General features: G+C 37.2%; 1 protein-coding gene across 5 annotated transcripts in view; it reads left to right on the top strand.

Moving 5' to 3' along the window:
- The first annotated feature begins 1,539 nt into the window (after nt 1-1,539).
- Nucleotides 1,540-16,969, top strand: part of LOC109403338 (6-phosphofructo-2-kinase/fructose-2,6-bisphosphatase) — a 97,461-nt gene continuing 82,031 nt past the window's right edge. For all 5 annotated transcript variants that reach the window (XM_029875614.2, XM_019676153.3, XM_062856261.1 and 2 more), the window contains exon 1: nt 1,540-1,876. In XM_029875614.2, coding sequence (XP_029731474.2) covers nt 1,573-1,876 — 304 coding nt within the window. In that variant the 5' untranslated portion in view covers nt 1,540-1,572. The remainder of the gene's footprint in view (nt 1,877-16,969) is intronic.

Genomic DNA, 16,969 nt, shown 5'->3' with positions numbered 1-16,969 from the left:
GGTTGGAGAATTGATCGGGCTGTCCAACAAGAGTGTGGAGTTCCGCATAAAGAACGTTATTTTCATTCCGGAACTGCGAGAAAATTTACTTTCGGTGAAGAAGCTTTCTCAAGCCGGAATTGATGTCTTGTTCCGGCTAAGACATGCTAGGGGTATCCACATTATTTCATAATCGGATTCTCCGCCCAAAAATTAGTCGAAATCCAAAATTTCATAATTTTTTAAGTCTGAGAACTTTTTTTAAAATGAATTTAAAGTTTGTATGGGATTTTTTTTTTTGTTCAGGTCGAACTGTCATTTTATCGATTGAACTGTCATCCTATCCACGAAAATTAAAACTCTTTTGTTAATTTAACCATCAAAACAAAGGTATTGGAATCTACTAAAATCACATACTCAGTAAAATGAGCTCTTTCGATTAGGCTATTGAAAATAGGAATATTTTGTTCACTAAACAACCCAATTGTCCTAAGCTTCTTACGTGCTATTAGGAATATTGGAAATTTAAAATGTTATCGATTAGTGCACAACAAACGTGGCTTCGTGCTCGTGCGGCTAAGGTCACCAAGCCTTTAGTCGCAACGTGCTAAGGAGCGCGGGTTCGATTCCCGCCGCAGCTGTCAGGAAAAGTTTTCGGCTGTGCCACTGGGCGTTGCATGCTAGTCCGTTGTCTAGTGTCGTGCTTCTTTCAAAGAGCAAATAGCTTACTGGAAGAATTAAACGTGTCCGTGTCTTTTTTTAAAAAAAAAAACGTCTAAAAAATCTTATCAGAGGGATATTGAGGAGAGCCGCTTAACTCCAACGGCTCAAAATAAACCGATTCCCAAGCATATTTTTTCTGATCTAAATATCTTCACTGAAACTAATGCTAATATTGCTCAGTATTATTTACACTTTAGCACGAGTTCTCTACCATAATAGGGTAGCGAACCACTTGGGCAGCGGCCGGTATTTTGGGCACTCTTCGCTTTAACTCAGTCTCAGTCAATTCCAAACCAATTGATTTGAAATTTTGTAACGGCTAGATACCATACGTATCTCATCGCGTTCCAAAAATTGTGTCGATTGGTTCAGAATTGGCTGAGTTATAGCAGAAAAGTGCCCAAAATAGGACCCCTGCCGAGATGGTTCCACTTCCTCATATGGTAGATTATATTTTCATAATAAAGTTTATCACACATCAGCAAATTTACCAACGCTGCACCGAACACTTTCATTCTCAGAGTCCTCAGAACAAAAACATCGCTACCTACTCTTGTGAGAACGCCCATCTACCTACATCTCTCTCTTCAAGTTCTTAAATATTTTTGCAAATCTCGTGTGCTCATACCGCATGGCCCGCATATTGGATTCCCATGATGGGGAACTGCTGGTATCTCGCACTCTCACCATCCACGTCTGATTACTAGACCACTGCTCTGGTATCCCCTTTATCGCGCGCGGGTAGAGCTGACCAGCTGTGCGATTCTCAGCAACCATCGCCTCCGCCGATGAGCTTATGCCAGGAGGAACGAGCTTCGGTTGCTCAGCTCAACTCAGCTCAGTTCAGTTCGCGTTTGTCAGCCGTTCGAGATGGATGTAATCGTGGGAAACAGTCTGTCGTCGAGTAGTAGTGTAATGTCGTCGTCGTCGTCGTCGTCCGCGTCACCCGGTAGTAAGACGTCGGCGGTGGTTACCGGTGGTGGTGGTGGCATTTCGTTGCCACCGGCGGCGTCCCGGTCGTTGCGTGTGCGCACATCGAGTACCAGTGGAAAATTCAACGACGGTGGACCTGTGAGTGAGATTCAACTGTGCCCCAGTGTGATGTCCGAGGATACCAAGAAGATGCTTCCGCCAACGACGGAAACCATCCAGACCAAACCGTTCCCGATTCGAGGTGAGTGGAAGCCCCGCCCGTGCCACCCCAAGATGGGTGACCTAGTCCCACCCCTGTCGAGTAGTGCGCGCCGCCGGTGCTGATTGAGACGCGCGGTAGGCGGGCGAGCAACTTGTTGTAATCGGAATGCACAATAATCATGCCCCATGGTTGGTGGTGGGGCCCCCGAGGGGGTGCCCGGAACAGAACTGCATGCGCGGGGGAACAGTTGCATCGTACGATATTTTCTTCCATTTTACGCTCTTCCCCCTCGCCTTGGCTCGACTCGACTCGACTACTGAGATCGACACTGGCTACTGCGAGATGCTCTCGTTCGTGGAGCGGTGATGATGATTGCTTGGATCCATCTCAGCTCAATGAATGATTGCCCTGCACTACAATCAGTAGTCGTCTACCTACTAGATTGCAATTAAAAGAAATTATTAACCATCACGCGAATTTACGACGATGGCGACGAACAGTTGGCGTGGACATCGTGTCGTGGCGACGATTCGAAGCCGTTTTCGATTTAATTGGGCAGTAGAAGAGCAAATTGTGAAGCAGCCAAGTCCAATGTAGACTTCAATAGACTAGCAATAGACGAGAGTGAAACGACTGGACCTAATATTATTGATTCTTTGATATTGTTTAAAATAGTGACAATATTTAGACTACTAGATTAGATTGTCATGTTCCCCAAATCCTTAAGAAAGATGGTTTAATCGGTTCTCGTATGACATTTGCCCAGTTGTCAGCTGCACACAGTTCCCCCCTCAATGGAAACCTGCTTGAGTTTTCCTCGGAACCATGGCCCACCACAACAGTGATGAAGAATGCAGTTCAACGGAGCGAACGTTGACGATCAAATGCGGGATGAAGGGGCAAGGTAGTGCAGCAATGCTGTGATGTGCTGGCTGGTGGGAAAGTGGTGACGGAATTGGCATTGAAATGTGAGGCAACGGCGAGTGGCGCAAAAATAGAACGATTTGCTTGCTTTTTGTGCTTCCCCGTTGTAAATTGCCTCGCTTTTTTCGCGACGACAGAGTGTGGGAAAAATGGTTGGGGATTGTGGGTTGGATTCTAGAAACACAGGAGTGAAATGGGGCTTCTGCTCTGCGAAAGAGATGTTTTGGGTAGCTTTGATGCAACATACCTATACCTACCGTTGTTTTGCCATGGATCGAAAATTTTAGGTGATCTGTTGAGATCGAGTTTCCGATACATGCTAGGTACTTAGTTGCTGTTTCAAAGAAGGAGAACATGTTTCCAACAACATTGTCATCAGTTTCTGGCGTGTGTATTCGATTCGCGTGAAACAAACTTTAAATGTTTATTAGATAAACAGAATCGTACAGGGTAAACGTTCCCTTAGCGGTGGTACAGATATATCTCGATTTAGAAGAAATTACCATTTTCGAAATGTTTGTAAAATTGAATTTTACAGAAAATCGAAGCAAATATTTTTCTTTAAAATGTATACCATAATGTACCAAAACATGTGAAAACTGAGTTTTCGATAAAACGCTCGGGGGTTTTGGCCTATTTTAGTAATTCTCGATAAATAACGAATAAAAAAATCTAATATTCGGAAATTCATTTAGGGAATTCTTTGAAATGACTCCGAGAATTTACCCTGGAATTTCTTTACGAATTGCTGAACTGTTGTGGCTTTCTCAGTCTAAGAGCATTAAAACGTTTAGTTTGGCATAGCCCGACGTTTCGGTCCCATGTATTGGATTTTTTCAAGGGAACTGACGGGCTTGGTGGTCTAGTGGCTACCGCTTCTGATTCGTATGCAGAAGGTCATGGGTTCAATCCCTATTGACGCAGTAGGCAATCGCCCTAATGCCCCACCCTGGTTACGCCCTTGGTGACCAACAACTGTTATTTTTTCCTAACTATCATTCACAAGCCAGACCTCAAGTCATACAGACGTGTTTCTCAAATAAACTGTTTTCGTTTGTTATCATCTTCGTTATTTGTCACTCGAGTCGTCCCTTAAAAGGTTATGGGTCCCTCAACACGTGAATCGACGCACGGAATACCTCAATTCGATGGTGGACAAGGCTTCCAGAACTGGAGTTACAGGGTGAAAATGTTCCTGGATTCCGTTGGAGTACTGAAGACCTTGACGGAGAATCCCCCTGAGATTGCTGGACAACGAGAGAAGTTTGATGAAGCCGACCGTAAAGCCAAAGCCCACATTGTAAGTTTCCTGGCAAATGAAGTGCTGGAAGTTGTACGCGAGAAGACCTCAGCAAGAGAGATGTGGAAGGCCCTCGAAAACACCTTTGCAAAGAAGTCCATCGGAACTCAAAATCTACTACGGAAGCAGTTGAATCGCTTGAAGCTGGAAGAAGGGAAGTCTGTACGAGCCCATCTGCTGGTATTCGAAGATATCATCAGGCAGTTGAAGACGGCCGGACGTTTTTTAAACAATATCCACGCTGGTGGAACGTACGTTGGAAAATCAAGTTGTTCAAATCTTCACAAATGCATGCTTCGTAGGACTCTAGGACTATTCGACTGATGAGATACCGGAGGATCACCAAACGGACGATAGAGAGGGGGTATTGACGCAGTAGGCAATCGCCCTAATGCCCCACCCTGGTTACGCCCTTGGTGACCAACAACTGTTATTTTTTCCTAACTATCATTCACAAGCCAGACCTCAAGTCATACAGACGTGTTTCTCAAATAAACTGTTTTCGTTTGTTATCATCTTCGTTATTTGTCACTCGAGTCGTCCCTTAAAAATCCCTGGCCCGTCCTTTTCATCCTACTTTGTATCTTTCTATCCACTTTCTCTCGCTCTTTCTTCTCTACATATACAACTCATGTACAGGGGATACTCAAAATAACTGGGATAGGTAAAATTTTCACTTTTCAAAAAATGTTCAACTTGCTGTAACTTTTCGAAAAATGCATCAAATACTGTCAAATTTTTACTGTAAGTTCATCAACTAGTTGTGTATCAGTGGTCAAAATTTGGAAAAGATCGAGCCATTCTACACGAAGTTATAAATGTTCTAGAAAAAGTTATAATTATCCGATAGTTAACTTTGAGCTATTATATCTCCGGATTCAAAAAACCGAATGCAACGAAATTTTGATCATTTATGACTTATATAATGAGCTAATAAAAACATTTCACTAAACTTAAAATTCTTTACACGAAAGAAAATTATTACGATTGGATCACTTTTCTAATATACAGGTCGGACTCGATTATCCGGGTGACCCCAAAATTATTTCACCCCGGATAATCGAATCACCCGGATAATCGATCCATGCTTCTTTTCTTTTATTTTTGATGTTCTTCAATCAAAAACTGTACCTTAAACATGAAAGCTAACATACATGACGTTGTAGTGCCTAAACTTAACGCCTGGTATTATTACAAGCATGTTTTTTGAAAATGAAATTTTAGCTGAAAAATGTGAAAAAGTAAAAACAATTTTCAAATAGGCTAAATCTTATTTACAGGTGTTGTATTGGATGTTTATCACATTTTCTGACATACTGTAATCTAAAAATTTGTAAACAAAGCAAAAACAAAGTTTTCCCCGGATAATCGAGCCATTTTTGCAGGATAATCGAGCCCCGGATAATCGGGCCCCCGGTTAATTGAACCCCCGGATAATCGAGTCCGACCCCACCAATTTATCCAAAACTTCATCATGGTTTCAAAATTCGAGATAGTAATTATAGTTCATTTAAATTCCCTCTAATTGACTTCAATATGAATATGTTTTGAAAGGAAGTAACAAAATAATCGGCATTAAATTGAAAAAGTAATGGGATGCATATGAAAAATAGATAAATTTACTAAAAAAAACATACATTTATTCTAACCGCCATAACTTTTTTTCTTAATAATTTCAAATTAAGTAAACTGTTTTTCAAAGTTCATTATATTAGTCATAAATGAACAAAATTTCATTGCATTCGGTTAATTGAATCCGGTGATATAACAGCTCAAAGTTGGCCATCGGATAATTATACCTTTTTCTAGAATCCTTATAACTTCGTGTAGAAAGGTCCGATCTTTCCCAAATTTTGACCACTGATACACAACTAGTTGATCAACATACAGTAAAAATTTGAGCATATTTGATGCCCTTTTCGAAAAGTTACAGCGAGTTGAACATTTTTTTTAAATTGAAAATTTTACCTGTCCCAGTTATTTTGAGTATCCCCTGTATATTCATATGTTCATAGCCATCGCTAGAACCAGAAACGAATTGAAAAAAAGTCGTTTCCCTCCCTTCCAACTTCCACTCACAGCACAGTGTATATATAACGCCTATAAGTTATGCAACCAAAGCGTGCTGTGTCGCTTGACCTTATTCACCTTATTCACCACACAATCTATCACGAACACTATAAATAACCCTATCCATGGATCGCATCACCGACCCAACGGTGACTCCCAGATCTCCCATCCTTTCCGTCTAACAAATACCCCAGTCCGTGCGGGTTGTGGGGACGCAGAGTGCTCTCGGTCTCTAGTAGCAACAACCAGTACACTCTAACATTCCTTTCCCTTCCCAGCTGACTATAAGGACTTGGCCGGCGCCGTTATTGATCAAATATACATGAGCTGCTAAAATTGCACTTTGAGAATAAGCCCTTATTCAGTTGGATCTCAGTGCAACTGGTACCAGTTCAGATCAATCACGGAGGAGCAACCATTGACATGTATAGTCAGAATTGATCGTTATCGTGATATTGGATTTTTTTCAAGGGATAAGCAGTCAACCGTCTCTCGGTATGCGGTTTTTGAATGCAGTTTGAGAGTTGCTTCAATTTTTGTATTTACTTTTATTTTACTTTTTGTATTGCTTCCAAAATTCCTCAATGGGTTCCTTCGGAAATTTAGAGATTCGTGACAAGCACTTGATAGAGTGTGGTTACTAGTTGTGCTGTATTTGCAGAATGATCTTTCTGTACGAGTAGCGTAGGTTTGTGCCGCTATCTACTCGGTCGCGTTTTGTTGCAATTATACGGTGTTAGATAAAATTAAGTGAACCCAGAATTTTCAACTTTTTTACGATGGTTTTCGCAGAAAACTTCCCAATTTTTAAAAAAAATCTTCCATGTGTTCCTCCAGAAGTGTCACAAAAAAATCTTCCACGAAATCTGGCAGGAATTTCTTTGCCATATCCTTTATGATTTTTCACAAATCATTTCAGAAATTGTGTGAGAAATTCGCCCAGGAATTACTTCAGAAATTCTCCTAAATATTTTTACAGAACTTTTTCTATGCATTCGTTTGGAGAAGCTGTTGAGGATTCTTTAGAAAATCTAACAAAAATTTGTTCAAAAATTCTTCTAAAATATTAAAAAAATCTATCGGAAACTTGCCGAGTATTCGGTTAAAAATTCCCTCACGGATTGTTTCAAAAAATCTTCCATGGATTGATTCGGAAATTTTCTTCAGGGATTTGTTTAGAAATTGCTCCTATTCTAGCAAATTCCATTTTCTCCAGAAGTTCCTGTAGGGTTTCCTCCAGAAATTTCACAAAGTGTTGTGGATGGAAATTGTGTATGAATTGGTGCAGAAATTTCTCCAGGGATTTCTTTATAAAATCCTTCAGAGACTTTACCTATTTTTTCGGGATTTTTTTGGTTCTTGGTTTTTGGGTTTTTGGTTTCCAAGGATTTATTCCAAAATTTTCTCTGGAGTTTGCTGTAGAAATTGCTCCAGGGATTTTATTTTAATCTGAATTTCTGTCAGAAATTTTTCGGAAATGCTCCTGGGATCCTTTTTTAAAAAAATGTGAGATCCATTCTGCAATTTGCTGCAGGGATTCCTATAGAAACTGTGGTTCCTTCACAAATTTTTCGTGGGATTCTTTCAGAAAATCTCGCATGGTTTTTTATTATAAATTCGACTAATAAATTCTTCAGAACATTTATTTACAAATTTCTCCAAGGGTTACTCAACAGATTTTTCGATAGTTCTTTCATAGATCCTTGCTGAAATCCATTTTAGGACTAGTTTCAAAAATCTTTCACGAGGTCCTGAAAAAAAAATCTCCCAGGGATTCCTTCAAAATTTTTTTCAGGGACTCCTTAGGATTTCCTTGTAGATTTGCTTTAAAAAATCACCCAAGAGTTCTAAAGAATTTCAGTAATAAATTATTTGAAAGAATCTTCAAGACTTCAGAATGTCCTTCAAAAATTCTCCAAAATCTCCTTAAGAAAGTTTTGGTGGGATAGCTTCCAGAAATGTTGCATGGATTCTTCTACAATTTTTTTCAAGAATTCCTTTCAAATAATCTTGCACAGATTGTTCCAAAACTTCATCTACGATTTTTTGAAGATTTTTATTCATGGAGATTCCTCTAGAAATTTGTCAAAGCATTCATTTAGAAAACCTTCCATGAATTTTCTCAAAAATACTCCATGGATTTTTTTTAGAAAATGATTCACGGATATATTAAGAATCAGAAATTCAGAAATCCTTCAAAATGTTCTGAGAAGCAGAGATTATTAAGGAAATTCACAGGATTTATTCTCATTCCTTTAGATTTTCTTTATTTCTCTTCGAGAAATCGCTCCAATGATTTCTTAAGAAAGTCTTACAAAATTCTCCATTGATTCATTCAGAATTTTTTCTACATATTCTTTCAGGGATTTTTAATAAGAATTCTTACGGAAAGGCTGTAATTTCATCAAAAATTCCACCGTGTATTCCTCTATGTATTTTCTATATCCAAGTGTACCTCTAGGAATATCTCTACGGATTCCTCTATGAATTCATTGAAAATAATGTTTAAGATTTTCATAAGGGGATTTATCCAGGATTGTTTTTCAAAAATATCTCAAGAGGTTTTGTTAGGTATTCCACCAGGGTTTTCCAGATGATTCGTCAGGTATTCCCCCTGGAATTTCTTCAGAGAATCCATCTGTGGATTCTTAAAATGTTCCTGTTTCATCAGAAATTCTTGCAGGAATTCATTTAGAATTTGCTTTCATATCTTTAGAGACTTCTTCAATTATCCTAGAATAACTTCAAAAATTTGTTCCATGGATTCTTCCAGAAGTTATTCGAACAATGCCTTCAGGAATTGCTCAAGCGGTTCCTTTAGAGATTCATCCAGGAATTCATCCATGAGAATGTACCAGTGAAGAGGCGCTGAAATCGGGGAACCTTGACTAACTAGCTCTGATTTTACCATGACAGTACTGGAAATTAATTATCACACATCTTGTCAGTAATCTACCGAACCATTACAATGACCTATTTATGGAATTTGCTACAAATGGAATTCAATCAGCTGAGTACAGGCCAAGATTGTACAAGGCATCTACCACAAATATCAGGAATATATTACAATTCTCGGTGAGGAAGTCATAAGAAATCATGAAAAAAATGTTAGAAAGCTTTGAGGAAAAGTCTAGCGTATGGGAAGTATCCGCTTAATCGAGGTAAAATGTACATAAAATCGAGGGTCTAAATAATCAAGGGTCCAGGAAATCGAGGTATACCTGTAGTACCAATTCTGATAGTGGCAAAAAGGCACCATTTCGACCTAAAAATTGATAAATTAAGGCTAACAATTGAAAAGGCCGCATCAACATTGAAGCAATCCCAGAAGTAGTTACTGAATGAATCTCGTAAGGAGCTCCTGGAAGAATCCTGGAGAAGTTCTTGTAGGATTCCTGGAAAAATCTCAGAAAGAATTCCTGGAGAAATCCCAGAAGGAACTCCGGGAGTAATCTCGCATGAAGTTCCTAGCAATTTTGGAAGGAGTTTCTGTAGGAAGGAGAGAACTCCTGGTGGAATTCCGGATGATATTGCTGGAATTACCAGTCACATTTTGCAGAAATACCTCCTCTAAGTAAAAAAAAAATAAACTTCTGGAGATATTCCAAAAAAACTATCAGGATAATCTAGGATGGAATTCCTGGAGGATTCCCGAAACTCCTTGAGAAATTCCGGAAGATTTCCTTTGAAGTTCTAAAAGGAATCCTGAAAGGAGTTCCTGGAGGAACCTTTGAGGAATCTCAGAAGGAAACTTCTGAAGAAATTCCAAACACAATGGACAGATGGAGCTCCCTGAGGAATAACAGAAGGAAATCCTAGGAGAAACGACGGAATAAATTCCCGGAGAAATCTCAGAAAAAAATGCTGGGGTTATCTTAGAAGGAATTCCTGGAGGAATCTCGGAATTAATTTCTAGAGAAATTGCGAAAGGAATTTTGAAGGGCATTTAGGGACTCTTGAAGTAATCTTAGAGAGGGTATTTCTTAAGTAATCCCCGAAAACATTCTCTGGAAGTATCTCAGAAGAAACTCCTGAAAGAATCCCAGAGGGATCATCTGCAGCAATCTTGAATAAACTCCCGGAAGAATCTCAGGAGGAGCCCTGGAACACTTTTGTAGGAAAACTGGATTTCTTGGAGAAATCTCGAATGGAATTCCTGTGGAATCTCAGAAGGACTTCCTGGAGCGATGCCATCGTTCCGTCCTCAAATCATAAATTAGCGCAGGCGAAAAAGTTTTCTTCAGGTCCTAGGGGAACCATAAAATAGTTATTGAAACACTGCTCTACCACAAACAAACAGACGCAACACTCTGATAATTCTCATCGTACATCGATTGAACGGTCTTTTCAAAAAAAATAATGATAGTTGGCCAACTGATTATCCGTGGTTGGTTAACCAAACTCCGTCCTCTTACCATGATTTGAATCAAAAAATGTTCGTCTGCTTGTCTGTGGCTCTACTCTCGAGTATGCCATGTTTTATCCAGGCTCGTTACTCTACACGACTTTTCTAATCATTAGAGTGGGTCAACGTTGTATGGAGAAAATTTGAATTTGATCGCATCAACCCGAAACAAAGCTTTTTGAAACTGTATTAGCGTCCAAAACAACTGTGCAAAATTTGGAAGCGATTGGTTGCATCCCCGTATTCCGCATTGCGATTGAAATTTGTATGGAAGTTAGTATGGGAAAACGTACTTTTTTGCATTTTACTCATAAGTTGAATTCTTTTTTCCAATACCATGTAAGTGTCGTAAGTGTTATATCTTGTCTCGCGCCTAGTGTTATGTGTGTACCATGTAACTAATGACGTTAAAGTATAGCCTAGGATATGCCGAAAAACTTTGCCGAAGACTGCAAAGTGATCCGACGCTTGTGAAAAAAGTTATTCGCGGGATAACTTGGGTCAAAAATTGAGATTTTATTATTGATGTTATGCCTTTACATGTTAAATGTTAAGCACCACCGGGCAATCTGTACGTTATAACTATTTTCGCAAATGTCAGATCACTTTGCGGTCTTCGGCAAAGTTTTTCGGCATATCCTAGGCTATACTTTAACGTCATTAGCTTGATCGTTTTAGAGAAAAAAAATGCAAAAAAGCACGTTTTCCATACTCAATTTTATACAAATTTCAATCGCAATGCGAAATACGGCGGCGCAACCAATCGCTCCCAAATTTTGCAGTTGTTTTGGACGCCAAAAGGATTCCAAAAAGATTTGTCCCAAAAAATCAACTTTGTTGACCCAGTCTACTAATCATGTTTGTATACTCCATAGATTTCAATCTGTAAATAATATGTGAGTTTTAATGTGTTTTTCGGGTCACTAGCAAAGTTTCATCAAAATGAAAATGTGATTTTCGCTTACTTGAAATTATGGGTCTTCCAAAACTCCAAACGAGCTTTCATTGATTACTGCTTGTTTCATATTCACTATTTTTTCCTACCGCTCGTCATAGATTAGCACAGTTCTAGCATAACATGTGAAAAGGGCCTAAAGGCTTTTTATAAACAAACATATTTCGGTCGCGCTAGGGCTCATCTTGATCCACCCACGCACATCAATACGCTTACCAGAAAGAGTAATCTTCGGGCTATCTGTTAAGGGTCTGTGTCAATTGACGAATCAAAATTAATTTTTACTTAAATTTGACAGTTCAACACTTAAACTTGACAGTTCTCCCAAGGAAATAAATTATGAACTGTAAAGTTTAAGTGAAAATTAATTTTAATTCGCCAATTGACACAGACCCTAAGTTTGTTGTTGTCCGTGGGTGGATCAAGATGAGTCCTACAGCGACCGAAACATGTTTCAAGGTGGCCACTCAGAGCAGCAAATAAAATTCCCGAGTTTTTCCCGGTTTTCCCGATAGATTTTTGAAATTTTTCCCGATTTTAAAATAGAATGATTTACAGTGAAAATTAAACATAACTTAGGGCCTGTCCATAAACTACGTAGACTCTTAGGGGGGACGGGGGGGTCTGGCCAAAGTCTATGCTTCATACAAATTTCGAAAATGTTGTATGAACAAAAGTCTACGGAGCGGGAAGGGGGGGTCTGAGATGACCCAAAATAAGTCTACGTAGTTTATGGACAGCGCCTTACTGAGAAAAATTTAGGAGAATTAATATTGAATATTCTCAAATCCTTGGATTTAACCCTCTAATACCCAATCCCGCCTTTAGACGGGGTATAGTTTGAGCATTTTTGTAATTTTTGTTTCTTGGAAAATCTAAATTTTTATATTTTTGGCTGATATTTAGGACTGTTTTGTATATCTCAAAATAAATGTTGGTGTATTTTGAAACATACTAACATTTTTCAAAAATCATTGAAAAATTGATGTTTTAGTCACTTTTCATAAGTCATTGTTTATTTTGCTTTGAAACGCTACAATTAACATATTTTAAAATTTTCCCAAGTCATTCTATCCTAGTTTAATAGTTTAAGGGAATCGAATACACTCTAAAATTATTTTCCTTAAAATTACACGGAAAATAAAATTTTCAATGAAAAAAAATAAAAATAAAAATGTTTTAACAATAATCATAAAATCTCAAAATGTTTTCATCTAAAAAAATCCGTACCCCGTAGGCTTCCAAGAAAAATATAAAAGTGTGGAATGTTCAAAAATAAAAATTAGAAAAATCAAAAACTGAAATTCACGAAATCGCGAATTAAAAAGAATCATCTTCCAAAACATGTTTAAATCGATTTTAGATGACGAAAAATGATATTTAGATCAAAATCAAAAATTTGGGTATTAGAGGGTTAACATAGTATTCATATGAACTTGAAAATAAGTTATGTGTTGTTTGTCTCGTATCCAATGATGGGCATTGAAGCTTTACGATATCTTCATTAAACATTCCTTAAATTTATAGATGACCAACTAGTACCAATTATGCAGTTGTTTAAGCAAATAAAAATAAAAAAGATAATCCTGAGGGGGTCGAAATTTTCAGTATGATTATAGGATTTGCGAACATATTATTAGTGGATTTCTTAGTAATATTCCAAAAATCTCTTCTGAAAAAATCTTGGTAAGTTCGTTTGGGAAACTAATAGGCAATAACAGAATGCTCAGAAAAAAAACATTCTGGATGAACTTCTGGTGGAATATCTGGAAAGATAACTCGTGAAAGAATTTTGGAAACGATTTCTAGGGAAATCTTCAGTGTATTTGATGGTCATGTTCAAGATATTTTAATAGAAAACCAGTGGCTAATTTTATGGTACCGTAAATGGCTACTGCAGAAAGTCAGGCAGGTTACTTACGCTAGAATCGTAAATTCTAGGAGAAATTTGAGAGATCAAAGAAATCTTAGATTTTGCCTGATACTCGTCTAGCATTCAGTTATTTCATCAGCGATTGAAATATGAAACTCTCAGAGATTTAATTCTGATCACATTTTCCCTATGCCAAGAATTTCTCCAGGAATTCCTGAAAGATTAATTTTTGAGAAAGTATTTCCCCCAAAATGTAGAGACAAATTCATTATTTGGGAATTCCATAAATCATACAACTATATTACTCCAGATGCTTTTGAATACTCAATGAGAATTTCAATTGGAAGTTTAACTAGAAACTACGAATACTCAAAATTCTCGAGAATTTGTTGAACCAGGCACGGTGCTCCCCAGACCGTTATTATAAAATAAAAATCTCCATCCAATCGGTGCCCACCATTCGTTTTCTATGACTATCCTGCATGTCTGGGCAAAATTTGAAAAAAATCGTAGGGCCCGTTTTTGAGTTAGGCCCTTTTAAAGAGCGTAAAGTCATATATTCAAAGTAAAAATCGAAATATTTATGTACCCAGCCATTTTTTAACGATTTTGATGGAATACCCAAGTAACAATATTAATTTTATCAAAGTTTTTTAGCGATTCAAAAATCCTAAACATAAAACCATTGATGCCGACTTGAAAATGCTCTCGAGTTCTTGTATGCCTCAATAAGCCCACGTTCTGGCTAGTTGGCCCAGTCTTATTAGGGTCTACAGGACTTCGTATGCAAACCAGCTTAGGATTTCGGGTTGTATCATAGTTTTATCAATCTTCTAAATAAAACCATCTTCTGACTTGTCAAATAATTGTTTTGATTATTTTACACTATCAATGTTCGATCGTCAGAATAAATTATGCTTGGTTGTTTATCCAGCCATCAATTGGAAAGATGCAAATATGGAATTCAGATTTGTTTTCCTATTTAATACGTGTCAGGAGACATGCCACGGAAAATTTGTGGTGAATGTGACTGTGATAATGACAAAAACTAAGTGCGCCACACAAAATATGCATAATTTGGAAGTTAAATGCATTTAATTTACTCGGTGGAATTGGGTGCAAAAAGGTTTTTTCAACACAGCGGAGTTGAAAAGACATTATGTAATTTTTCTGACAAAATAAAATGACGAAAACGTGTTGTATGGTTTAATTTGATCTTAAGCTGTACGTGAAATCATAAAATTGAGTAATCATTTTTCTGTATTTACATAAATTATCCCGGCTAGGCGACATATTTTTCTGATAAAACTCTGTGTTCCTGATGATTCCTCCGATAGGGCTAACCTTCCTGAGGTAGTCATAACTGAGCTCATGATAGAACTAGCGGTTTTATCACAGCATTTTTTTGGTTTATGTTACGGCCACGAAATCTTTTGTTGGTTTTATGCATTGCCTCACAGTTTTGTGTATTTGTTTACAAAAACAAATCTCTCCGACAACAACCGCAAATGCAAGTTTTATTGAAATGGTTTATAATAAGTGATAAAACCAATTCATGTCTTCTTGCAAGTCTTTAACTGAAGATGTTTATAGCAGAAGTTATATGATAGTTTTATAAAACGCAAAAGGTTCAAAGTAAATAACTACCACATAAAACTAGTTTAGAACAACTAGCTTTTTGACATGCTCGTATAAAACCAGGATAAAACATGAATAAACCTTCAAAGCATGCTGATTGTTACTTGGGTATTTTCACAAAGAATCGTTTTGTATCGAGAACCGGTAGTGTCAAACATAGTTTTGACTGAATTCTAGACCAACTTGTGAAAAGGGCGAAACAACCATTGCTCGCCTCAGCTTCTTCCGTCTTTTCTATGCGGATCTTGTTATTGTTATTGTTATTTATGAAAACATACACCATTATCAGATAAAGAGGAGTCTGCTCTACGTGTTACTGGTGAGAGGTTGCAGAAGTTTGCAATGGTTGTTACGCTTTTTTCAAATGCTAGCCTAGATTTGTTGATGAAAATGTGAACATTTGAGTGTTGTAATATGGATAAGTGAGTACTATTACGTGAATATTTAATAAATTATGAACTAAGAATAAAACGCGGACAAAAATTACAAAAAAAAATACATGATAAAAAGTAACGAGGAGATTTAAAAATAATTTCAGGGTTAAAATAAAAATTGTAGAAAAAAGTTGAAGCATTGAAATGTTATCCATATAAGTTCGTTTTCACACATGAATGTAACACAAAATAAATACCCAAGTATGAGGCAGAGCAGAGCCCAACAAAATATCTATTCAAAGGAATGGGTTTAAAATATTTGTTACAATTTGAATCAATCGTTTTTCCAGTGTCTAATGTCTCTCGAGTCTAATAACATTTAATCATTCTCAAGAATTGATAAAGTGATATCCATCACGATATTTTGACATTCTAGTGTGAAGCACATGTCTTTGAAGACGGAATTTGGGACCTGAATCCGACTTCTAATGTACTCATTAAAAGGACAGGACAGGAAAGTAAGCCATTTCGGCTAGAAATCTTATTGGACTAAAAGCTAGTTAAAACAGATAAAAAGTTGTTTTCAGAATATCATGTCAATACATCGGATACATTTATACAAAAAGTTTTTATTTTTGTTAAAAAGTAGGATTTAAAGTCATTAATCAGGTTTTGGTCCTTTAAATTTTAAAAATATTGTGCGGACAAAAGGAAGGAGGAGGTTAAGATGGCCACCGATTTATTCCTTTCTGATTGATTGATTTGTCTTCATTAAAGAGACTTTCAGCCCTTGGCTGGTTCGTCTCTCGCCTTTCTTGTTGTTATCGTTTATTATCATTTCTTACAAAAAATACAAAAATGAGACACAAACCAAACCAAAACAGATACCGTACGTACAGGGGATGGCCAAAATGTTTGGGATGGGCAACTTTTATTTTTCTCACAAACAGTTCAACATGCTGTAACTTTTCATAGAGTGCACCAAATATTCTCAAATTTTGACTGTTTGTCAACCTATTATATGTGCATCATTGATACAAATTTGAGCTCGATTAGTTAATCTTTCACGAAGTTATAACCGTTCTGGTAAAATACTATTTTTTAGGCTACTAATTTTTGAGCTGTCATATCTCGGAGACCAGTGAACCAAATTGAATGAAATTTTTAACTTTTACCCACAATATATTAATGCTTGAAAATCATTTAAAACATGGGTACTTTTTAAACGTTGGAAAAAGTTATGATGGATTGACACTTTTTGGATCTTTTTCGAAAAAATGCATTTTTTTACATCAATGTCATAAAATTTTGTTTTTAATATCCAAAGATTTTCTACTTCTGTTCATAAGATATCTATAAAAAGATATATAAGAGCCTATTTGGATTAAAGGAAGAACACATTTAGTTATTTTTGTGTAGTATAGTTAATTTGACTCATTTTCCTCTAAATGGGTGAAAATGTCAAACCATCATAACTTTTTTCAACGATTAAAAAGTATCTATGTTCTGATGATTTGTCAAGCATTATTATATTGTTGATAATCGCTCAAAATTTCATTCAATTCGGTTCACTGGTCTCCGAGATATGACAGT

Source organism: Aedes albopictus, chromosome 3 (genome assembly GCF_035046485.1).
Source record: "Aedes albopictus strain Foshan chromosome 3, AalbF5, whole genome shotgun sequence".
Classification (NCBI taxonomy): Eukaryota; Metazoa; Arthropoda; class Insecta; order Diptera; family Culicidae; genus Aedes; species Aedes albopictus.
This window is presented reverse-complemented; position numbering and strand designations above follow the sequence as displayed.